The sequence below is a fragment of the Numida meleagris genome, chromosome 5, assembly GCF_002078875.1.
Source record: "Numida meleagris isolate 19003 breed g44 Domestic line chromosome 5, NumMel1.0, whole genome shotgun sequence".
NCBI classification, from domain to species: Eukaryota; Metazoa; Chordata; class Aves; order Galliformes; family Numididae; genus Numida; species Numida meleagris.
In genome coordinates, this window is record NC_034413.1 from 19271868 (window position 1) to 19296492 (window position 24625).

The following is a 24625-nucleotide window of genomic DNA, read 5'->3' on the forward strand; positions in this document are numbered from 1 at the left end:
GCCTGCTTCTTAATGCTACATTGGTGTTAAGAAGTTTCTTGTCTCCAGTTTTCGGTGACAGAATCATGAAAAAGGCAACATTTTGTTACCACAACGACAATAAAATAACTTTATTGGGGGGTTAGTAACATTCTTCCCTACTAACTTTCCCACACATGGATGCAGAACCACGCCGTGCCAGCCTCCAAACTATGCGTTGCAAAACAGAATTGCTTTTCCATAAACCACGTTACAACATCCAGAACCGGCCTCTGAGGTTCTGGGAATGAGAGGAATGCCATCCACCTCGGCTGTTACCAGATTCGTTTGTCCTTCTGCCGCTTCCCCCCCCCGCTCTCCCTCCCCAGGTCTCTTTTTAGAGCCAGGAGCCCTTGCCCCCATGATGTGTAGTTTAAAGCAGCGACCCACTGGACAGGCAGGTGCAAGAAATTACTCGTGTGGCTATTTGTATGGACCTGAGGTGATGATACAAGCCCGGGATTATTTTGACAGCTGGTGTTACTGGGGTCAAGCTGAAGTGTTTGCGTTCTCAGCACTAGAAATATTTAACACAGGCAATGTTTTGGGAAAGGCGTCTTCCCCTCACTCGAGTGATTCCAGCCGTCCTTCAACTCTTAAGCGCTCCTCTGCCCTCTCGTGGCACAGAAGCACTCACGGCCCTTGGACTGATGGCTGTGCCCACACTCTGCAGGTGCGGATCCACAACCACGGGTGCCGGGGCCGCCCCTCTTGGGTCGGCGGGAAACGGGACGACGAAGCCCGCCTCCCACACACCCCACGGTCCCCAGAATGGGGCGGGGAAATGGGCGTCGCTTGCCGGGACCCAAAACAGCTTCCGTTCGAGCCCGGCAAGGGTGGGCTGAGCCGTCTCGCGAGACAGACACCTCCTCTCGCGAGGCTCGGGCAGCGCGCGGTTTTTGGTCTCGCGAGGCGGGTGGCGCGTGGCGGCGGGCGGCCCGCGCTGGAGCTCGGCGGTGGCTGCGCGCGGGATAGGCGGTAGGCGCGTGGCGGCTGTGTGCCGCGCCGTGTGCCGTGTGCCGCGCGCCGCCATGCCGGCCCAGAACGTGGCGAGCGGCGGCGGTGAGCGCCGGGCCGCGGGCGGGAGCGAGTGGCGGGCCGGGCCCGGGGGTAACCGCGCGTGTGGTCGTTGCAGAGCCGCCGGGAGCCGAGATGGGGGAGCAAGAGGTGGTGATCACGCCGGCCATGCTGGCCGAGGAGGAGCAGCTGGAGGCGGCGGGGCTGGAGAAAGAGCGGCAGATGCTGGAGAAGGTGAGGGGGGGCCCGGGCGGCCGCGGGGCACGGAGGGGTTCGTGCCGCTGCCGGGGAGTGCGCTGGCACCGGCCTGAGTGTTCTGCTCGGCTCTTGCCTTGGGGAAACAGGGATGTTTCCTGAAGAGTTTCACGTCCCCAACTTGCGTGGCATAACCATTCCTGTGTTTCGTTTTCCTCTTGCTGTGTTTCCAAATGCTGATATTAAGGGTGTTCTGGAGAGGCGTGGTGCTTCAGGGCTGCGGGTGCAAGTCATCGAGGTGTTAGTGTCAGAAATACATGGTGTTGTGTTCCAGGAACAAAAAAACATAAGCATGAAAGAGTGCTCTTCCAGAGTGCTGTTTTGGGAGTTGTCCTCTAAGGCTCGTCCTGTTACTCCAAAAGCCTGAGGAATCTTTTCCGTCTCTCAGTATTCTCATTTTGCTCTTTTCTAACCACCTAGCTTTGTATCCAGGATTGTTTAAACTTGAAATGTTATTTTAGGGACAGAATAAATACAATTTCTGAGGCCTGGAACTGATTTCAACTCCTCTTTCTCTTTTCATTAAGGAAAGCTGCTTATTTATAAGGTATATTTTTAAGCTGCAGCACTATGTGATTTTTGTAGTATTACTCTATTCTCCCAGAGAGCTCAGCCTTTTTTTTTTCTTGCAAGCAATAGCTGATGATTAGAATCTACCTGAGGTTTTCCTCAGGTATTCCTTAATCAGACTTGAAACTAAAGATTTGGCAGCAGTGTTTTTGGAAGGTAAGGAGCAATGTCAAGTGTAGTGAGCATATCTCATTGCACGGGAAGTATTGGGAAAAGCCACTTCTGTAACAAAGCTGTAATGAGATGATGCTGTTTGTTTCCGTTTTATTTCAGCGTGGTGGTGGTGGTGCTTGATTTATCACTGTTCTTTCAATTTCTTAAGGTTCTGCAGTGTTTACCTTTAGGAGGAGTATTGGTCGATGCTCCTGTGTGCTTCTGCCATGCCTTCACTGTGCTCTTGGGGCATGCTGGACCAGCGGAATTTGCTCCTGTTGTTAATCCCTGGCATACTTATATCTTGGGGGGCAACTGGTGTTCTTCAGGTTCTGGATTTTTTGGGGTTTCTTTGCCTGTCAATTCTGTGGACCCCTTGCCACGTGACTTGTGCAGTGCAGCAAAGGAGCCACTTCTTCTTTCTGTGGGCTGACAGTAGAATACCGCTATGTAAATATGTGAGAATGTAGAGTGATGAAAAGTGAGCATCAAGTATTTGGCCTAGTCAGTATAATGGATATGAAACCAGCCTTGTTGTTGCTTGGGATTGAGTCAAAGGACATAGTGATGCCTACTGTGGAGAAATCGTAAGAGTTAATTACTGCTTGTCATCTTTGAGTTTTCTATTTTTCCCTTGAAGTTGCTCAAGGGAAAAATCCATCAAAGGGATTAATTAGTGGGAATAAACTATTCCACTCCAGCAAAAAATGAGTGATGACAATTCACTGAATGAAGTAGCTTAGTTTCATTTATGTTATCTCTTGACCTTGCCATCAAGGGTTGGCCCTCCTGGGCTCGTGTACTTTCCATCTGAAGGAGGAAGAGCAGAAGCAAATAAAAACTTTATGGAGAATCACAGGAAAGCCATCTAACCCCCAAATGACACATGGAAATAGATCTTCCTCTCGTTAAAGAGCAGGGTGATAGCTTCTTAGTGATTTGGAGTACCGTTTGTGGAAAATAATGGTGAGATTTCTAGCAGATAGACATGCTACCAGACAACTTTTTTGCCTTGCAGTTTATCCCATCAGTCAGCTAATATCGGTAAATAGATTACTTGTTAGTCCAGTTAGTTCCAGAAAATTCCCTTGTTTTTGTGTCCTAGTGTGCCCTTCCCCCAGTGTTCCTTCTGAAGGCTGTGGCATAGATAAGGATCTCGTGAAGCTCTGCTGCTTGCCTGTCCTTTGGTTTCTCTTGGAGATGCTAATTTAGACATTTTCATGTGTTTGATATCTCAATCTAACAAGCAGTTTTGGGTGAATGCTTTTTACTTTTCCGCGGAAGTCTTGACCTCGGTTTTAAAGATGTCTTGCAGGCTTCTAATTGCAGTATGGAATAAATTCACCCGGTGCCACTTTAAAAAGAGAGTGGCAGTTCAAGCACGTGAATTTTGAAAGCAAAGCAAAATAAGTTACTGTTTTCATGCTGGAAATTCACTTAGCCACTCTAAATTAGGCATTAATGGTTTAGACATTAGTGATTAGACTGTTTAAATAGCTTGCTGATAATAGAAAAACTGTACCTTTGTGCAGGTGGTTTGGGAAACAGTTTGGTGAGTTTTGCAAAGTTATTTTTTCTTATCCCAGATTTTGCGAGCTGTGAATAAACTTGAATGGCCTTTTTACTCTAAATCTGTAAATTAGAAATTAGACGCCTTTAAGCCCTTGAATGCTTTGTGCTACTGCACTGGAAGCAGATATACTCAGAGCTCTGTTTACATATGGGAGTGAATCCAACCCTCAATTACACTAATCTCTGAGCACTTTGTGGAAAGGGAGATGTGGACTGACACACCCACAGATTGTGGATGTATAATGACCGAAAGAGAATGCTTGTGTATGTATGAGACGATTGTAATTATCCTGTAAAAGAATCCTTCATTGTCTTAAAAGCATTACATTTGAAGCATTTTGGTGTCTCTGTGTTGAACAGGCTCGCAGTGCTTGGGACAGGGAGTCAAGTGAAATGCGCTATAAGAGGCTTCAACACCTGCTTGAAAAAAGCAACATCTATTCCAAGTTCTTGCTAACCAAAATGGAGCAGCAGCAACTGGAGGTAGGCATACTCTTGTCTACAGTTGGGATTCTTAAGATGAGCTGTTTGGTTTTTTTTGCCACCTAGCATTTTGAACTAAAGTAAAAATACTGTTAGACTTGTGATAACGACATGTAAATCTGTGAAAGGTACTGCCCAAGGGTGAAGTGGTGCTTTACATAATCTTCAGAGTTTGTCCTTAAAATACATAGATAAATCAGACTGGAAAGTGGTGAGATATAATCACATTGTAAAGGGTAGCTCTGATGTATTTAAATTTCTTCTGTTAGCCTGATGAATAGGAAGAGAAAATTGGTATTTCAAATAAGAAATAAAGTTTTAAGGAAGCTAGAAAACCTGGAAGGAGGATAAAAGGTGCAAAGAATTGACAAATGGGAGTTATGTGGCCTATTTGTGTTGTCACTGATAGCAGAGGATGAGGCTTGTTTCCAGGACAAATGTATAAATTACAGTGATCTGATACTAAGCTGTTCCCAAACAAAATGAGTTGATGTTTTCATTCTTTTTATCTATGGGCTGCGAAGTTCACACTTGTCTTTTTCTTGACTTTATTAACTGTCCCTGTATGTACAAACTTGTGAGAGTTTGAGCTTGAGAGAAAGGAAGAATCTCAGGAGAAGATTCAGATTAATGTCCTGCTCAGAAAAGTGGCATTGACAAGCTGCTGAAACCTCCTTTCTGAAATAATTCTCTTGCTTCTGCCGTCACTGTCAGCTCGAATTCATCATTACTGCATTGGTAGAATGCCTTATATAATATTAAAATTTATGTTACTTCATCTGATAATTACCAAGGTTCTATATCTTCTTTTTTTTCCAGGCTCCTTTTGCTTTCAGCAAGTAAAAATTGTAGATGGCATGAAAAAAATCTTAGATTCATCAAGATATGAAAGCAATTCTTCCTTAAAAGCATTTTAGGATACTTGCATTGTTTTCTCTTCCACAATGAACACAAGTGATAACATGTAAAAGTTGAAGAGGAGATGCATACATTGAATATTTAATGTAGTTAATGCAATCTCTTTAAGGAGTTTGCAATTGGGAATCTTTGGAGTCCTTATAAATTACTGTGTTTGACAATGTTTAAAATGTGTAATTTGTATCTGTTATTTCTATAATGGATAGTTCTCTTGTAGATGCTATTTAAGTTTAAGAAATATTTCTGTCTTTTAGGAACAGAAGAGGAAAGAGAAGTTAGAAAAAAAGAGGGAGATGATGTTAAAATCTGCCAAGGTAAGATTAGCTAGCTATTTTGTGTAACTCTTCTGTAATTAAAGTCTGTCAAACTGCCATATCAATTTTGATCACCTAGTCAAGGTAAAGAAGTTTGACTTGCGCAGTATTTAACTTGCAGGTATGTCTATTTATAGAAACTTTTGAAAACAGAAGATTTATTAAATGATTTTGCAGGAAAAAAAGAAGGTCAGTACTGGAGCCTGTCCTGTTGTGGTAAGGTGGGGGTCGACCTCTTCTCTGCATCACTAGTGATAGGACTAGAGGGAATGGCCTCAAGCTACACCAGGGGAGATTCAGGTTGGACAATGGGAAATAATTGTTCTCCCAAGAGAGTGGAATTCCAGCTGGAATTGGCTGCCCAGGGATGGAATCGCCGTCCCAGGAAGTGCTCAAGAAACGTTTAGATGTTGTTTAGTTTCTTGGACTAGATGATTTTAGAGGTCTTTTCCAACCCAGGTGATTCCATGATTCTGTTATACCATGTTTTTTTTGCCGTGGTAAAACTGTTCTGAAGACTGTGCTTAAAAAATCATGTAGTGTAGACTGTCTTAGTAAGATGTTTTTGACTCATTTTTATTCAAGGAAATGGTATGGATTTGTCTCAAAGGCTGGTATTTTGTTAAGCAATGATTGCTTAAATTATTCAACCAAGAGCCTCGGTGCTGGCATACGAAAACAAGGATGAAAAAGACTGGTGCTTAGCTGCTTCTGCTACTTTTTTAATAAACTGCATAATAGTAAATGTGCTTAAAAAATCTTTCAAAGACAATGGTTTGAGTCCGATGACATATTCTTCTCATTTGTGTCATGATAGTTAGATTATGAAACTCTTCCTATGTTTATTTTCTAGGGTCAAAATCCAGCTGATGGAAAAGATGAGAAATCAGGTAACATATTAGACTTCGTCTTTTGTCAGTACCGGTGTTTTTAGTTTCTTCAACATTTAATGTGTTGTATAAACTCAAATCTTATGTTATAGCTGCAAAAAAGAAGAGAGGGAGAGATGACGGAACATACAACATCTCGGAAATTATGTCCAAAGAGGTAGGCCATCTCTGTAAATGGACTTATTTGAACTCTTGTAGCACAAATTTTAAGTGATGTGACAATTACTGTGTGACACCAGTATTTTGTTGCAGTGCGTGCTTATACATTGTCATCAAGATTGACTAACAGCCAACAGTAGTCTCACAAAGTAACATATTACATTATTTTAGCAAAGATCTACTTAACAAGCAGACCTACAGAATCAAAATACTTAAAATCTTTGGAGAGGCAAGATGAGAAAAGAATACATCTTCCAACTGAATTTCCAGTTACCTCTTGTAATTGAAATGTGTTTGCTGATGCGTGGCCTTGTTTAGAGTCAATGATGTGATCAATTATGATGTGTGGAAATTTGCTTAAAGTATGTCCAGTTTCTTGAATTAAAAGATCTTCTGGAATACAAATTATAGTAGCCTTTCAGATTCAAAAGCACGGATGTATAAGGTTTTTTGTTCTTTTCCAGGAAATCTTATCAGTGGCAAAAAAAAGTAAAGTGGAAAATCAGGTACGCTGGCACATATTACTACAGTTTAAACATGTTGAGCCCAAAAGGAGGGAGGGAGGGCTTTGTGAATTTTTCCCATAAATAAATCTGTACTAGCTGTTGAAGTCCTGAGCTGTCACTGCTCCAAAGTAGCAAAGAATACTGTCTATCAAGCAGTGAAATTTTGCATGGATACATCTGCTTTTGCGGTGATATCAGTCATTAAAATACATTCTACTCTTCAGTTGACAGTTACTCAAAATAAATCTTTGTGTCGGGGGTTGTCTAGCTTCAGTACACAATAACTGGCTGGCACAGATTTACCAAAGTTTTAGCACTTGGTAGAAGTATGTCTTAGCTGGGCTTTATTAACACATGCTGCTTGTCATGTGTTCCTTAACTTTCCTCTATAGGATGAAAGCTCTGCTGACAACCTGTGTCCAGAAGACCTGCAGAAAAATGGGGACTCAAATAGCGTCATTAAGGATAGATTGTGTCAAGCCGTACGACACAGTGCCAAGCAATTCCTTGATCCAGTGCGGAAATTTAATGGACAGCCAGTGCCTTTTCAGCAGCCAAAGATTTTTACTGGAGGTGTAATGAGGTGGTACCAAGTGGAAGGCATGGAGTGGCTAAGGGTATGGAACAATTTACAAAACTGCATCTGTTCTGACTGGGCACTGAAACAGAGGGGAAGAGAAAAGATATGTCTGCTTATAGTTGATACAGGGAAGTTGAAGAAGGAAAGCTTCTGGTTTTTTTGATGATGAGAGAATCTGGTGTTACAAAAAGTTGTTAATTCTGCAAATATGAATTTCAGGGGTGGGGAGGATATTTGAGTTTGTAAAGACTTTATTAGGCTTTATTTTTTTGTGTTCTCCGACTATTTTCTTGTCCAACTCAACTGCTTTTTCAGCCTCTCCTTTGAAGTGCTTTATGAAAGTCTATTCATAATTAACTTAAGGGGCGATCTTGCTGTTTTTTCTCTGTCAGGGACATGAGTATGTAGACCATAGATCTTTAGAACTCTACTGCCTTGCAGGCCTGACACGAATGACAGTTTTCAGTTCTCTCTGCATTTTGAACAATTAACTAGTAGTATTGACATAATGTTTTTAAAATGTTTTCTCTTTAATATTTGAAATCAAAAGCAGGAGAAACTTGCAATTAAAAAAAATGCCCATGAATTTATTTTCTCCCAGCTTTTCTTTGCAAGCCAAATGAGGACAACTTTGCTTTTTTATCATCAGATCAAGACAGAACTAACTTTCTGCTGCTGATTTCATATTTCTCCTAGTTTTTTGTTGTTTTTTTTTTAATTTCTACAACAAGCATCTGTATCCTGTTCTAATAGGCTTTGACTCATCTCACAAGTGACTGCCACTAGACTAACCAGTCTGGAGGAATAAACAGCTTCCACTGTTGGACCTTCACTTACAACTTTCTTCATGAATAGTAGATAGAACAGCTAAAGGGCACTTCTATGTCTTCCTTTGTATTCTGTTGTGAGAGGTTGCTCTTTCAGTTTTCAAAATAGGCAGTGTTTGCACAAAACTTCTGCAAAAGCAGCTGGCTGCATTGGTCAGATACTCTGCTATGCTGAAAACGTTCATGTAGAAGCTGCTTAGAAAGATAAAACTGTTCTGTTGTGGGTGGTGGTGGTGGTTGTTGGTTTTTTTTGTTGGGTTTTTTTTTTTTTTGCCTCCTAATCAGGCATTTAGTAGACTCAAAGCACATAAATCCTGACTTTAATATATAGGTTTACAGGATGCTTGTATTTATTCTTATAGTAGAGAAATTTTACTCGTCTGATGTGCCTAGTAGAGAATTTCCACTGGTGCTACGTTCCTACAAATGTCTATTATTCCTAAGACTTGATGGTTATTCTACGCTTTTGTGTCTTTCTTTGTGCATGCAGATGCTTTGGGAAAATGGTATCAATGGCATTTTAGCTGATGAGATGGGGTTGGGAAAGACAATCCAGTGTATTGCAACAATAGCACTGATGGTGGAGCGAGGAGTCCCTGGTCCCTTCTTAGTTTGTGGTCCTTTGTCTACTCTTCCAAACTGGATGTCTGAATTCAAGAGATTTACTCCAGAGGTAAGAGAAACGGAGGTTTTTCTTCCGTTTTTTTTTTTTTAAGACTTTTTTTACTTGGATCTAAAAGAGCAAATTTCTGAATCCTCACTGTAATTCTTTGCCATGAGACTTTATATGGAACATCAGTTTAATTGTGGTTGTTTATGTAGTTACTACAAACTATGTCGTGGCTTGCTATGTATTTACAGCCACCTTATAAGCAAGTTAATTACCTCTACCATCTCTGTTTAGTCTTACAGCTTTAAATGACCTTAATTCAGCTGATTTCTAAGTCTTAATTCCTTCAGATTCCGCTAATGCTGTATCATGGAGCTCAGCAGGAACGTCGTAAACTGGTTCGTAAAATTCATGGGCGACAAGGATCACTGAAAATCCATCCTGTGGTTATTACTTCCTTTGAAATTGCAATGCGAGACAGAAATGCCTTGCAGGTACCTATTTTCTCACAAAAAAATTGATGATAGGTGGAATGTCTCATCAATAACGGCAATGCTTTTGAATATAGATTTAACAAAACAAAAAAAAGCCCTGCATGCTGCCTGTTTAGTGAGTGTCATACTGTAGTGGCTGTGTTGGCATTCAGTTCTGCCATCATCTGTTTCATCAGTGAGTACAGATTGTTTTATGCTTAAGAAATTCTTCAAATAGAATGCTATCCAAAACGTGAAGTAAGCAGATAATTACAGCATTTACAGCTGCAATTTACTTATCTCAGCTTCCTTTTATTACCTCTGTGTAGATGCCGGAGAGTAGAGACTCGGAAAAAAGTTGTACTTAATGTAGAAATATTGTGATTTTAATATTGGAATGGTTATTTTGGCATTGAGAGCTCGTAGTAATTTCACTGTAATCACCAAAGCTTCCTATATGTGGTCACTGTGAAGCATTAATTGTTTGGATTCTGCTGTTCAAGTCTGGCAAAATGGGAAACAACACCAAACACTGTTCACTGGCACATTTTGATGGAGTAAGCTAAGATTTTTTTTACTGAAATGTCCTTTCTACTTTTGTAGAGCTGCTTCTGGAAGTATCTAATAGTAGATGAAGGTCATAGGATTAAAAATATGAACTGTCGTCTTATCAGAGAACTGAAACGGTTTAATGCAGACAACAAACTGCTGTTGACTGGTACCCCCTTGCAAAACAACTTGGCAGAGCTTTGGTCATTGCTTAACTTCCTGTTGCCAGATGTTTTTGATGATTTGAAAAGGTAGGTTGCAGTTTGGAAGTAAAAACTTCCCTCCTTTGTTCTGTGAGCATTAGTCTGACTCTTTAATTATTAAACTTTTATCAGCATTTAAAGAGCTCTTTGATGTTACAGTTGTAATTTGATATAATTATCTGATGATAAAGACTTTGAAATGTGTATTGCCTTCACACTTGTAGTTTTGGAAAGGAAAGAAGTAATTGTCAGTTCCTGTTGATAGTAGAAACTCAAATCTGAACTAAAACATGATGGGCGCTGGGGAAGGCAAGGGAGATGGCTGTCTAACCATAAGGCTTTGGGACTACTCGAGATTGTGTGAGCTGCTGGAGACAGCTGTGTGAGACAAGCAGATGTGAGACCCACGGGAGACTCATGCTTTTCTGGAGCAGCATGGGGAGGTCAGGAACATTGCCAAAACAGTCTTGAATTCGACTAAACTTGGAAAATAATATAGACTGTATTGAAAATAACAGAGCATAGTGAATATTCTAATTTAGACAAATATTTTTATTGATCACTTTTAAAAACTTAAGCATCCAAACTGACAAGTATGTTTCAGAAACATACCTTTTCATCCTCTGTATGTGATAGATAGTAGTATTTGTTTTTACTAAATCATCAAGTAGGAGGAAAAACAGCAAAGTTACACAATGAAGAAGAGTAATAGCCATGAAGAAAGCTATTCCTTTTTTTTTTTTTTGCTTTGTTTTTGTAGCTTTGAATCGTGGTTTGATATCACCAGCATTACAGAAACTGCTGAAGATATTATTGCTAAAGAAAAGGAGCAAAACATCTTGCATATGCTGCATCAGGTTTTCACTTTGATTCTTTATATTGTTTTTTTTTCATGATTTATTTCTGACGTTTGCCAAAATCTTGTTAGTAGAGACTACTTATGGGTGTGGGATTGTTATAATGGCACTTCCAGACTTTCCTAGATTTTTTTCTCCTCTATTTGCAGCATTTATAACTGCTGAAAGGAATGATATACTATTGATAATGTTTCATTTTAGTTTTTGGAATTGAACTGAATTTAATTAAACTTAATTGCATTAGTTTGGTTTGGTTTGCCTAAAGATTTGTTTGGTATATTGTTCTTGTGGAAAGGTAACTTTGAGGCAATTTATGTGACTCCAAGGTGTTGAACAGAAAACCTTTTGACAAATTAGTTTTATGATTTGCCTGTCTTCAAAGGCAAAACTAAACTAACACTGAAAGTCTTTCTTTTTAAGAGGAAGAAAAGTAAGTGCTTACAAAACTATTATTTCTCCCTTGTAAGATGATGGTGGGAGATGCAGTTTCTATTTCCTGGATGTAATTGATGACAGTTTTTTTTTATATCGGTTAAAGGTTTAGGGGTAGCCTGGAATAATTTGACTTAAGAAATAAACAATGTGAGCTTTTTCATAGTGAAATTACTTTGAATTAATGAAAATGATTTGAAAGGCCTGTAATGTAGTTACTACTGCACCCTTATTAAAGATTTCACTATTTTTAGAAAGTCTATAGATGTGGATCTTTTTGAACACATGTATGACCAGTATGTGCGTAGAAGTTTTGGGGTAGCTGTCACTATTAGAAAATGAAATATAAAGCTCTACAGATTAAGTCCTTTAGTTTAAGTTGTCAAAATAACATTTTATTGGTAGATGTGTTTTTTTTTTAACCAGCCCTGCTGAGAGCTCTGATAATAGCACAACTTTTCAACATTTCAGATTCTGACACCTTTTCTACTGAGAAGACTGAAATCTGATGTTGCTCTTGAGGTTCCTCCTAAACGAGAAGTTGTGGTGTATGCACCCCTAGCAAAGAAGCAAGAAACATTCTATACTGCCATTGTAAATCGCACCATTAGGAAACTGCTTGGAAATAATGAGGTATCTACCGATCTGGGTGTCGGGAATGTGCTTACCTGTTTATAGTTGGTAAGCAAAACCCCACTGACATTGCTTCATTACTAGTGTAACTAAAAACCTTTTTTTGTTATCTTTTGAGTCTGATTCTTTTGTTACTTGTTAATGTGAATGGCCTCAGAACTGGTAATGTAAGTGTGTTAGTATGTTCTTGGTTACTTGTAGCTTAACAGAAAAAAAAAACAAAACAACAGTTTTCCTTGAACTCATAGTTTCTGCTGTCAAGTCAGTGAAGTATAAATGCAGCTTTCTAAAAACTCAAGCACAAGCTCTCAAAACCTACCATTTACATTTGGGCCTCTCTTTCTACTTAGTAAAATTTACAGCCCTGAATCTTATGCGCATATTGATGGGGCATATTGCTGAAACCTCTTTTCAGGATTGAGAATTCTTGGATGAGCATAGTTTAAAATTCAGAGGCCTATCTGCTGCCTTATTTCCTACAGGAAGAAGTAGTTGAATTGAGTCCAACAGGCCGACCGAAACGCCGTAGTCGAAAACTGGTTGATTATTGTGAAGAACATAATGGTTCACCTGATGACTTGGAAAAGCTGATCAACAGAACGCAAGAGGAAGTAGTAAAAGACAGGTGCCTGCCATAAAAGAATATCTTTTATTATACTGAGTATCTCCCTTTTAATTTGCCTCCAAAGCTTTGCTTATACGTTTTTTTTTCTAGAGTTTGCAAGCTTTGCAAAGTTACAGTGAACCTTTTGACTACAGTGTTCAGTTATGTTTGTAGCTGTATCTTTCACTGGCTCAAAGACAGGACATGGAATAGTCCTGGTGTGCTAATTACAATTGACTCCTGTGTTTTTGCAGAGTTTCTCAGGAATACTTGGAGCAAAGTTCAGGCTTAGACTGGAGCAAAAGGGAAAGTGGTTTCCTTGTTTGATTTTCAAAAATAAATAGGTTTAAGATGAGACCTGGAACCCAAATGGCTAGCATGGTTCTTACAGTTTTGGTTACATGTATTGTCACCAATACTTACTGGTGATTATGATGAGAATCAAGAGCCAGGATTTGAGATAGCTGACAAGTCCTGAGTTTGACGTGGTCTATCGGTAGCTTTAAATTAAAGTCTTTTGAGTGTAAGAAAGCCAGGATTGAGCTTAAGTTTCAGGATTGAATCGCGTTTATTTTGCTAGATTTTAGTCCAATGTACGCTGGAAGAACTGATACTTAAATGTATGCTTTTGTTGGTTTTATGTCACACCTGGATCCCTTATGTTGGATATAGCTCATAGGTGCGGAAGAGCTAAATAGCTGCATTTGTGGTAGAATCCTGCAATGTGTACATGTGCCTGAAATAGGATAGGGTGAGAACTGATTTTGGAATACTTTCTTTTGTTATGCAGGAGATACAAACACATGTTCCAAAAGGGGCTTGTTTCTATTTCCTTTCCTGCTGGATAATGTGCACAAGTTGTTTTTCTTCCATTTCTGATTCCTGCTTAGGGCCCTTTTATATTTTAAACCAGTAATGACAAACGTATGCCTTCAGTGCCAAGTCTTGCACTAAAAGAAGCTTTGTCTGATAATGTCTTTATTAACTGTGAGAGATTTAGAGGATGTTTGATGCAACATGTGAACCCATTGCTTGATATCTTTTTTTTTTTTTGCTACGACTGTAACACACAGTGACATTTCTGTACTAATAAGATGACATCTTTTCAAGGCCAGTGGTAGAAGTGAGCATGCCCATGGATTCGGAAGTGAACCTTAAACTACAGAATATTATGATGTTACTAAGGAAATGCTGTAATCATCCCTATCTTATAGAATACCCATTGGACCCTGCTACACAGCAATTCAAGGTACATATTTTAAAAAGATTATGAAGGAAAATGTTCTAGGTGTCTAGAAGCAATGGATTATGAACAGCCAGCAGTGAAGAATGACCTTTCTCATTGTATTTATGTATGCCTCCCCACTGAATTTCAGCAGTGTGAGTGAATCATCATTTGCTGCTTCATGCAGCTGTAGTTGCAGAGAGTAGTTCAGTCTCTGTCTCCTTTTAGTTTCCTGTGGTCTTTATTCTACGTTATGGAGGTGTTCATCTTCCGGAAGCCAGGTTACTGAACTGAAATTATACTGCCTTCCATTTAGTTGAGCTGCTTTAGGATCCCCTTAAGCTCTCCTTGAAAAACCTTATTTTCAGAACTAAAAACGCTCATGTTGATGAACTATTCGTGGTGTAAACTGTACACGTTACAAAAGGTGTGGTGGTAGTTTTGGAGAGTGAAGTGTTCCAGGACTGATAACTACAACCGGATTGTCTGCTTAGGATACAGCATCCTATCTGCCTCTCAAAAGGGGAAAAATTAAAAGGTAAATAGATCACAGAGGCCATTTGGTAGTTTTATCTAGACAAAGCAATTGATAATACAGGAAAGTATTAAGTAATCTGAGTTGAAAGAATCTTGACCAACCTGGAGTTGCTTGCATGGTCTAAGTGTAGGTTTGCGGCCATGTGTGGTCATAGTTCCTGCTTAGTGTGTGATAACAGATTTGGCTGCAGCGTGGGGGAAAAGACCATCAAAGTTTATCGATGCAAAATCAATGCATAAAAGCAGATAACCTAATGCTAACCTGTAAGAATTAAATGAAATTTAAAAATGCAGGTAGCTTTACACTTAGTTGCAGAACCTAGTACCTGCAATTTGTTCAGCTCTTGCTTCCTTGTCTCCAGCAGGTGGAACTTGTGCATTAATTACCAATGGTAGAAGCTGGGAAAGAAACAGTAGTGCTTTTCCATGTGAAAATTATAAAAATAAATAAATAAATTATGAAGGTTTCTTCTTCCGGAAATGGGTTGGAAGCCAATTCATTTTCCCAAAATGATTTGGGCATATAAAATGGAGGTGGTTGATTTAATTTGATCATGATTTAAATGATTAAACTTTGTAACACTGGAAGCAACACTAATTTTCACAGTTTTTACTTAAAAAGATGTAAAAGCTTGTTTCAGTTAAAAACTTCCAGTCAGCTTTTGCTGGTGTTTCTGAGTGGTGAAAATCTTTTCTTGATGTCCCTTCTTCTAATATGCAGCCACCTCTTCTGCCTTTTTTTTTTTTTTTAAGGTTGATGAAGATCTAGTGAAGAACTCAGGCAAGTTTCTTCTCTTGGACCGAATGCTTCCAGAATTGAAAAAGAGAGGACATAAGGTAAGCATATTCTGCTTTTTTTTTTTTTTTTTTTTACATAGTTGTCTCCTCATGACCAAAAATGTTACTAAGGAATCTCCCTCGTTATGTAGGTCTTGTTGTTCTCACAAATGACTATGATGCTTGACATTTTGATGGATTACTGTTATTTGAGAGGCTTCAAGTTTAGCCGATTGGATGGGTCTATGTCCTACTCAGACAGAGAAGAAAATGTAAGTACAAGTACATACCCTTTAAATTTGACACTGAATTCTGTCTGTTACTGTGACGTTGGGATAAGACTTGAACCAACATTTAGTCTTTAATGGGCAAAAGACATCTAACATTCTTGCTGCTGCTTAAGCAAGCAGAACCTTATTCCTCTCTAGTGAAAACTCCCAGTAGGTTATGTATAGCTCAGCTAAGAATGAATAATCTCTGGGAATAAGGAGGTGAGTTAGAACGTTACTGCATTTAGTAACATGTATTCAGCAAAGGATGCCTTTAAAGGAAGAAAGCAATGCTCTTTTGAGACCTCACATGGAGGTCAGCTTCTGCACTCTGCAAAGTGATTTGAAAGCTAAGGGGAATCTCAGCGTAGAAGAATATCTTGGCTTGATTAGTTTCCCATTGCGTTCATGCTGCATGCAGTGAGTGAGGGTGACATAGCTCTGGAATAGGCTGCCTAGGGGGGTTGTGCAGTCTCCTTTATATGGAGATACTCAAGACCCACCTGGATATTTTCCTGCAAACCTATGCTAGGGAACCTGCTTTAGCGGGGGGGTTGAACTAGATGATTCCCAGAGGTCTCTTCCAACCTCTGATTTTGTGCGTGTGACTCAAGAAAACTATGGGAGCAAAGGATAAATGCATCAAGCTTTCAAGGGCATCCAGTTTGTTTCTTTTCCTCTCCATTCCTGGTTTCAGTGCCTACCACAGTGTGTTGTGGGTGCAGAATGAGAGAACAGATTTGACTGCTGTTGTAAGACCTGACAGGAGCTGTACTGACACTTAGGAGAATCTTGACATGAAAGCAGTCTAGATGCCAAGTAGCAGACAAGAAAGTTATTCTTAGTTTTGAAAAGAGGAGGAGGTAAAGGAGGGAGCTGGAAGTAAAAGTCAAGATGGCATCAGAATTTTAGATTACTGCTTTTGTCAGGAAGTGGAAATATTTTTAGGCTCTACCAGCTTGGGCTATGCTCACCTTGGGGAATAAAGTATCCCTGAATGGTAGATTACGTGGGGATAAACGTAACTGAGACTATGTCACTATAGTCATCTCTGTTCTGTGTTGGATAGCTCACTTAATAGAATCAGCAGGTTAGAAAATAGTTGCTTTACTTCTTGGTCTTGTCCTGCCCCGGATGCGGTTTCTATAAAAGCTTTATTTTGATCTCTGACACCATACGTGATACTCTTCATTCATCTTTTTAAATTCCAGACATAGGTCGAGCTTAAAATAAAATATTGACTACGTTGTGTTCGATCCACCTGCTGTTTTTAATAGTTGAATTCTCTTCCAGATGCATCAATTTAATAATGACCCTGAAGTATTCCTATTCTTAGTGAGTACGAGAGCTGGAGGCCTGGGCATTAACTTAACTGCAGCAGATACAGTTATCATATACGATAGTGACTGGGTAGGTCGACAGACTGTTTACCTTACAATGTGTCATAAAATGCTTTTCACTGTAGCTTTTGTGTTTAGTATGCTTTTATGGTGTCCTCCACTTCTGTTACTTTAATGAAGTGTTGTTACATGATGACAACATAATCTGTGTATGCAAACATGTTATATATTAAATATACAGCCTAATTTGAAAATGTCTTAGCTTACTGAGCGCAATGGTAGAGCTGGTTTGCAAAACCATCATGTTTGTCCCTGTGTTATACCAAAAGTAAGATTTTTTTTTCTGATACTATTGTAGATGCACTTCTGTCTTTCAGTGTATTGTTTACTTGAATGTAGCAACAATCTCTACTAAACTTTTGATACAGAATGTCAATCTGTTGGAAAGGGCATCATATAGATCAGAGGCAGTCAAGCTAGTTGGGTTACTCTGGCTGTGCAGCTACAACAGCAGAACTTGGCATGGAGAAGTTTAACAGCAAATGGGTGTAGAGTTCTATTATACCATCACTGCCCTGCTCTGTTTGCTCCTGATATGACTCTCAGAGCTCACTGACTGGAAATGCTGCCTGGGGAAAGCATTTAAAAAAAAAAAAGTTAATGTGTCTAATTTCGCTTCCTTGTCTACTCAGAATCCCCAGTCAGACTTGCAGGCCCAAGACAGGTGTCACAGAATTGGCCAGACAAAACCAGTGGTTGTTTACCGCCTTGTGACAGCAAATACAATTGACCAGAAGATTGTGGAGAGAGCTGCTGCCAAGAGGAAGCTAGAAAAGCTGATTATCCACAAAAGTTAGTATCTTTCTCTTCTGACTTTATGTGATCATGTGTTGTTTCTTAAACCTCAACAGATCTCCACGGCATTTTGTGAGACTCAACAGTATTTTTTCTTAAGCGTGAATAGCTTTATCCTTCCAACAAGTGGCCATATAGTATCGCTCTCTAGAATGTGTTCTTAGACGCATTGTTGATAACAAGTCAAGGGAAAGCACTTCTCCTGCTTCTACTCTTTCTGGGGCTACCATCTTACAACTGATAGGTAAGGAAAAAATAGGGGAGATGGGACAGCGAGCCTGCCTGGAATAACTAGAAGTAAAAACAGATAAGGGAGTACAAGTCTGAGGCTTGTTCCCAGCTTGTTTGGAAGATGGTAGTTTGTTCAACCCAAATGTTTTAGACTTCCAAGATGGAAAATGTCTAGGCTGGTGATAAATGTACGAGTTGACTGTCATACTAATTCAAATTAAATGATCCAGATTATAAATGGAAAAGCGGACAAAATTGGCATATTGCTTGCAGTTTAGCTTATAATAGTGTTCTTCATTTGAAGCAGCATGCCCACCTTTCATTGTGCGAAGCTTATCAATAGGTTTTCCAGCTATGCTGGCAAACTTGCTTGAATAGCAAGCCTTCAATTAAAACCGGTAAAATAAGCAGAGTCCATAGAAATGTGGAAATTCCTGCTGAACGTAAGTGAAACTGCAAATCTTGAAGGTGTAAAATGACAGTAGAAAACTTCAGCAATGCTGTCTGCATCTGTCTTCCTAAATTTAAGAATAATCTGTTGTAATGACAATAGAGTAAGTCCTGTTTTGGAGAAATTAGCCAGTGCTGAATGGAACAACAGTCTTTGATTTCTTTTTTTAATTTTTTATTTATTGTGTGCAGAACAATGGGGATTCCCGTGTTCTTGCTCACCTAGCTGTTAGTGCTCAAATGTCTTTAGAAAATGATTGAGATGAGTCTTCTCTTTTTGGAGTAAATTTCTATTGTTTAGGTGCTATAGGAATCTTTCAGTTGCTTTTTCTGTGTGCCATATTTGGACGCCAGCTCAGTATAGCATTTTCCAAATGCTGAGCTTGTTTGAAAAAAATATAATTCTTGCAACTTCTGACAGTAATTAGCCATATATTAAGCTGTCAAATTTAAGAACTTCTCTTAGTATTCTAAGGACAAATAACAAATGAACAAAACAATGCACTTTTGGGAGAGCATAAAGGGCCTGAAAAACCACATCTGTAACTGTCTACTGCCCAGCGTGCTGCTTGTCATGCCTAAGCTGTGGACTGCCTGTGGGTTTGGATGACGTTGGCTAATCTTCATTTGGTAGTTCCATAGTCCTAGCTTTAGTCCTTTTCTCATTGCTGGCTTGGGGTTATTTCCAGGGCTGCCATCTGACATTTGCTAGAGAAGCTATTGATAAAACATTTTTTCTTACCTAAATTATAATTATTCAATTGTTATCTAGCCTGAAGATGAGTCCAGAGTGGCAAGGTCAGCCCACAAAATACATTTAGTTGACTGCCACATATTAAAGTAGCAGTGGGAACTAGGACTAGGCACTGTACAGGAAAGAAGCTGACTGGCAAGGGTCATGTCTTTACTTTTGCAGTAAGTTGGGTATTTATCTCGCTAATTATTAGCGAAGCCTACCTAAATCTTGCAGCTTAAGTTGGGGTATCCCTGTAGGAGCCTTTGGGCATGTTCTATAATTATAAAGGTGATACATTAAAGTATCAGAAAATTTGATGAGTGGATGAGGAAGGGATATCGTAAATCAGACATGTTGAAGTTGAGCCTTTTGGTGTAGTGTCTGATGTAGGGTGTATACAATACAAGTATAAACCGTAAGAATTGTAGTATATTGCAAAGCCATGCTTTTGGTTGAGCTCAGCGCCACATTGCTTGTTCTGTCTTTTCTTTCTGTTTTATTGCGTAGGAAACTATACGAGAAACAGCACAGCTCTTAATTTAAATTAGTAACTGTCAGACTAATACGAAGTGATGCACATAAGCTCTTACTTACATCATGTGCTTGATGAGGGTCTCTTATTTTTCTGTTACTATTATAGCCCAAGATCTCTACGTCAATAATTCAAAGCCACGTGGCTTGTGAAACTCTGAAAACTCCAAATGAGTAAAAGGGAGAGTCTGTATCGCTAACAGTGCATGACCTGACCCAAGTCCTTTGTATCACAGAAGCAGTTCCTAATGGGGAAGAGACTCCTGTAGCCCAGACCTCACTGGTGCTTGCATCTGATTTGCACTTGACAGAGAAACAGACAGGAGAATAGAGAGGGAGATGAGGAAATGAGTAGGGAGGAGTTCTGATACTGAAAGGGTATGACGAGGACTTGCTAATTAAGTGGGTACATGTATTAATAAAAACTGAGGAAGCTTAGCACAGAACAGTAGGGGCTGCACGTTCTCTTGCAGTGTACAGACTGAATTTGGCTTCAGCCATGCTTAGATTTAGTTAGGTAACACTCTTGTATAATTTCTGGATATTTGTGCTGGCATCCAGACTTGTGTGCATATTAGGTGTAAGCTTAATCTTTTTTGAGAAATCAACCCATGTTTGGTGTATTATTTTGTTGTCTGTCTATTCCATTAAACGGAGGGATTTTCTACAATGAAACCACGTATCTTTCATATATTTCCTGTCTTATAGCGGTTAATGCTGCTTACTTTGTTTCAACCAGCTTACATTACAAAGGGAACAAACTTCAGCATCCACCATCTAACTTTATTTGCAATCTTTTTACTGTAAGTAGAACTAATAGCTTTTCTGCTCTGTATGTGCGTGTGCATGTTGAATTGGTGTTTCAATCAGTTCTTCAGTATACTGTAGCTAGAAGATGGAAGGCCTGCATGTAAACTTCTCATGCACCATTAATGTTTTTGACTGGTTAGCCTATTAACTTAAGGTGTGTTTTACCTGAGGACTGAAACAATTGAACATACCGTTGGCTTTGATGCGCAAGAGATTTATTCCATCTAAGCATCCCGCATTGGTATAACAATTCAAAGGATTTATTGCTTCTGTCTCTACTTAAAGTCTCTCCTTAAAATTTCTCCTCTCTGCAGATCAGTTTAAAGGTGGTAAATCTGGTTTAGCACAATCAAAGAGCTGCCTGGACCCTCAGGAATTAATAGAATTGCTGAAATCCAGAGACTATGAGAGGTATGCAGACTTGAACTTTTTTTTTTACCGTAATTTTATAAGTCACAGCTTGCAAGTAGCTGTCAATAGCTCTCTTCTCTTACAAAGTGTTATGTTGATCTTAGGAGTGAAAAGAATGTCCTAGGGATTCTGCTACGTCGAATACTGAGTTCTGTGCTACATTAACTTTTACATGGTTTTATTTGTATTACGAAAGATCATTTCTTCCCCAACAGAGAGGTTAAAGGATCTAAAGAAAAAGTAATCAGCGATAAAGATCTTGAGTTACTCTTGGATAGAAGCGATCTTATTGGTAAGTCAAAATTCTCATCTGTCTTCTATGTTGGACAGTAAATTCCTATTTTTTAATGAATTTTCTATGTAGAAAACTGTTGTGGCTTCACTTCCCTATGACTGTATTGTATATGTGAAGATATGCATTTAGCCCTTTGCTGACATTGCCAATAGGATCTGTTAAAGATGATTTAAACAAAAGTATTCCAGAGAACTTCATTCATGCACTGTGTGCTCTGAGCATACTGTGAAGGAAAGCCAGATGTTCTGCAAAGCAGCTTTTCCTGCAAGTTGCTGTAATTGGTCAAAACATAAATCATCCTCAGAAAAGAATTATTTCAGCAAACCAGTTGGAAAATAGTAATTCAAAATGTTGTTTGACAGTACTTTTTTAAATTATGTTGCACTTCCAGCAAATACCTATGATTGCAAGCGTTACGAAAGCCTAGACCATGGCATTTTAGAAAAGAATATAACTAACTTCTCACAGGAACTTCACTAAATGGTTTCTTGCATTCTGTTTCCTTCTGTGGAAGATATGACTGCTTCAGAAAGATATTAAAACTGCTCATTTCCCACTGTATTTAGCCATAGGTGGTGGAGTTTTTTCTTAAAGCATACAACTGAAAAATATTTTCAAGCACAAACTTTAGTTGCTGACTGTTTATGAAGTAGCAGAATGATATTAATAAACTTGTTTTCCAAATCCAAATGAAAGAAGAGTGCATAGAACTTCTCACTGTGCATTGCTCTACTTGTAAAGAAAGGTTGCAGACAATTCACCTATCTCTGTTGTGGGTTTTTTTGTTCTAGATCAAATGAAAACTTCTGAAACAATTAAAAAGGAAAAAATGGGTGTCTTCAAGGTCCTAGAAGAATCATCCGGTTCCAATGCAGAATGTGTCTTTTAAATGTGCAGATGGCCTGTAGTCTTACAGGATGAACATGTGACATCTGTAAGAGACCTGATTTCAGTCATTACGTGTACTGATCCTTCATGCTAACTCCTTACGGCCATTTTTCAAATCCCTCGGTTCTTTCAGTGAATTTTAACGTGTTCTGAAGTGTCACGTTTGGTGGGTTCATGTTTGTAGCTTTGTTAGCCTACGATAAAGTATTAAGAAAATGAGCATTTCACGTTTTCAGCTAGCTTCTGTGTTCAGTGGTAAAAACTGGCCGAGTTGTGTGAAATCTTCCTGTGGAAGTCCTAGAACACTTTTTTATATGGTGTTGAATATGGTTTTATTGGGAAGGGAAAGAACATGTTGTGAAGAACTGTGTAGCTTCTGTTGTTGTTTTTTTTTTTTGTAATTTCTGCAAATTATTTTGATAAATAAATGTTTGGTTTGTCTTAAGGATTTTTTGGCAGAGGTTTTTAAATAAGTGCAGCTTGCATGATGTCCGTTATTCTTTCTGTACTCGTGAAACCCATTAGCCAATTTCACACATATAAAAGAAATCCCAAACTATCCTTTTCTGGTGTACATGCCAGTTCTCTAGTGACTGGCTTGTCAGCTTGCACAGCCAAAGCATCCCTTTAATCACAGAGGGGGAGCTGCGGGGACTGGAAAGGGAAAATGGAAAATTCTGTGCGTGTGTTTGGAAGATCAGGGAGTACTTTATGGGAAGAGAGTTGGAGAGTGCAGTGGGTGCAGAAAAATAGATAAATTGTGCAAAATCCAAATCAGCAGGAAGCTTGGTTTTATTCCACAAATGATGGAAGTGGAAGAAGATAACCAAGCAGGTGAAGTATATAATTTAGTCACTTTATGAAAATTTGGAGAAGATACCTTCCATATAAAAACAGGTTCAGTGCCAAAGGAGTGTTACTTCCTTGCAGGTAAGAAATTCTTGCTGTCCTTCGAGCAGTTTATTACCCTGAATTAGAGAAAGTTGTTTTATATTAGTAGCAGACCCCTGTTCTCTTACAAAAGTATGGATAAATAAAAAACTATGTTAATGAGTAGACTGGCTTTGACCTTTGCCTACTGAAAGCCTTGTCTTGCTTCAGATTCTTCCTAAAAATGCATAAACTAGCATTAATGCTGAGGGTATCATTAGTGAATTAGAGTCACTGTTTAGTAATATGTTATTCTGACAGACTTCCTCTGTAGAGCTGCGGCTACTTTTTTTTTTAGCCTACTTTCAGAAGGTGAAAGCAATGAAAGTTTTGCATTTGCTGCTATAGTGGAGCCTAATGCTCCTGAATGTAGTTGGTCAAAGCACACAGTATTTTCTTGGCATGACCTTGCATTTCTTAAGCCTGCAGTGACGAACAGTTTTCATACTTGTTACCCCTTAAACCATTACAGTGAACACTTTACTGAGTTCAATTTTGGGCCCCTCACTACAAGAAAGACAACACAACCCTGGAACATGTGCAGAGGAGGGCAACGAAACCGGTGAGGGGTCTGGAGCACAGGCCTTATGAGGAGCAGCTGAGGGAGCTGGGATTGTTCAGTCTGGAGAAGAGGAGGCTGAGGGGAGACCTCATCACACTCTACAACGTCCTAAAGGGAGATTAGGATGAGGAGGGTGTTGGCCTCTTCTCCCAGGCAACAAATAGGACCTGAGGAAATGGCCACTAGGCAGGGGAGGGGATGATTGAGGCTAACAGTTTTAAATGGTTTGGGGTGAAGTAAAGTCCCCTTGACTGACCGTCAGAGGGAAGCTTGATAGACAAATTCTTGAAGCGTAGGTTTGACCTGGTCATGTGGAAGCAGTGTTACTTGTCACATCCTGCACCTAAACACACTCAACTATTGCTCCTCCTATTGAGAGTGACCGGGGGGATGCTGGAGTTGAGACCAAACACAGGGGAAGAAGGCTGGGATCTCAGTATGCTTGTTACTACGGTGTGTAGATACGCAGAATTTATTATGTGCCCAGAAAGGGCAGATGCTGCAGTGGCAGGGAGAGGCCATAACCAAAATCCCAAGTAAGTCTGTGTTAAAAGTGAGACTGCTTTGTCCCATGCTGTGTCCCCACATGAGCCAGGCTCTCTGTGGGAGGATGCTTGCTCGAACTGCCCGACCCTCTTCAACGGGGCGAGTGAAAGTTTCTTATTTCTTAGTTTGTTTTTATTGTTCCTGTGTGGGCAGCTCAGCACTGTTGTGGACCTGACTCCCACTTTTCCTAATTTGTTATTGTTTACAAACTCCAGATGCCAACTGCTAAACTCAAGGGGAATTTGCAGATTACAGTGAACATTACAGTTGCCAAATATTTTGGACTGCTTCATAAAAACCTAGCGCATTCCTTTTACCAGTGAACTATAGCAGCCAGAGAGCAAAGTCCTCCCTGAGCAATGAATGCAACTTGCCTTGGTGAGCCTGTTCCCATAGTAATAAATTGGGTCAACACTGGTATCTGCATTAGAAGCCTCCGCTTCCAGCACTGGGCCACAAACCTTTTGTAGTTCCCGGCTAGTGCGTCAAGCCCCCACAATCAGTGTTTTCCCAGCAGTGCTGCCAGCCCTCACTGCAGGAGCTTGACTGAGCGATAAAGGCTGAGACAAAGCAAAACTTGTTGTCTGTTTACAGCAAGGAGTTGGGGCT

General features: G+C 39.7%; 1 protein-coding gene across 6 annotated transcripts; it reads left to right on the plus strand.

Moving 5' to 3' along the window:
- HELLS (helicase, lymphoid specific) lies at nt 655–22350 on the plus strand. Of its 6 annotated transcripts, none has more exons than XM_021398291.1 (22): nt 655–691; nt 1154–1269; nt 3946–4068; nt 5241–5300; nt 6154–6190; nt 6283–6347; nt 6814–6855; nt 7248–7472; nt 8753–8935; nt 9223–9366; nt 9949–10145; nt 10858–10954; nt 11858–12019; nt 12502–12644; nt 13734–13872; nt 15139–15222; nt 15315–15434; nt 16725–16841; nt 17464–17623; nt 20699–20795; nt 21011–21087; nt 21882–22350. In XM_021398291.1, the coding sequence occupies exons 2-22, from the start codon at nt 1171–1173 to the stop codon at nt 21977–21979; spliced, it is 2469 nt and encodes an 822-aa protein (XP_021253966.1). In that variant the 5' UTR covers nt 655–691; nt 1154–1170; the 3' UTR covers nt 21980–22350. The 6 variants fall into 6 exon arrangements, with proteins under 6 accessions (XP_021253966.1, XP_021253962.1, XP_021253967.1 ...); XM_021398287.1 differs by lacking the exon at nt 655–691 and adding an exon at nt 788–854; XM_021398290.1 differs by lacking the exon at nt 655–691 and adding an exon at nt 855–996.

What these genes read in the sequence shown, in the direction of transcription:
- HELLS (XM_021398287.1), top strand. Translation starts at nt 803, where the DNA reads ATGGGCGTCGCTTGCCGGGACCCAAAACAGCTTCCGTTCGAGCCCGGC. An exon ending in GTTTTTGATGATTTGAAAAG is followed by an intron (nt 10,146 to 10,857) that starts GTAGGTTGCAGT and finishes TTGTTTTTGTAG; the next exon opens with CTTTGAATCGTGGTTTGATA. An exon ending in GAGGAAGTAGTAAAAGACAG is followed by an intron (nt 12,645 to 13,733) that starts GTGCCTGCCATA and finishes CATCTTTTCAAG; the next exon opens with GCCAGTGGTAGAAGTGAGCA.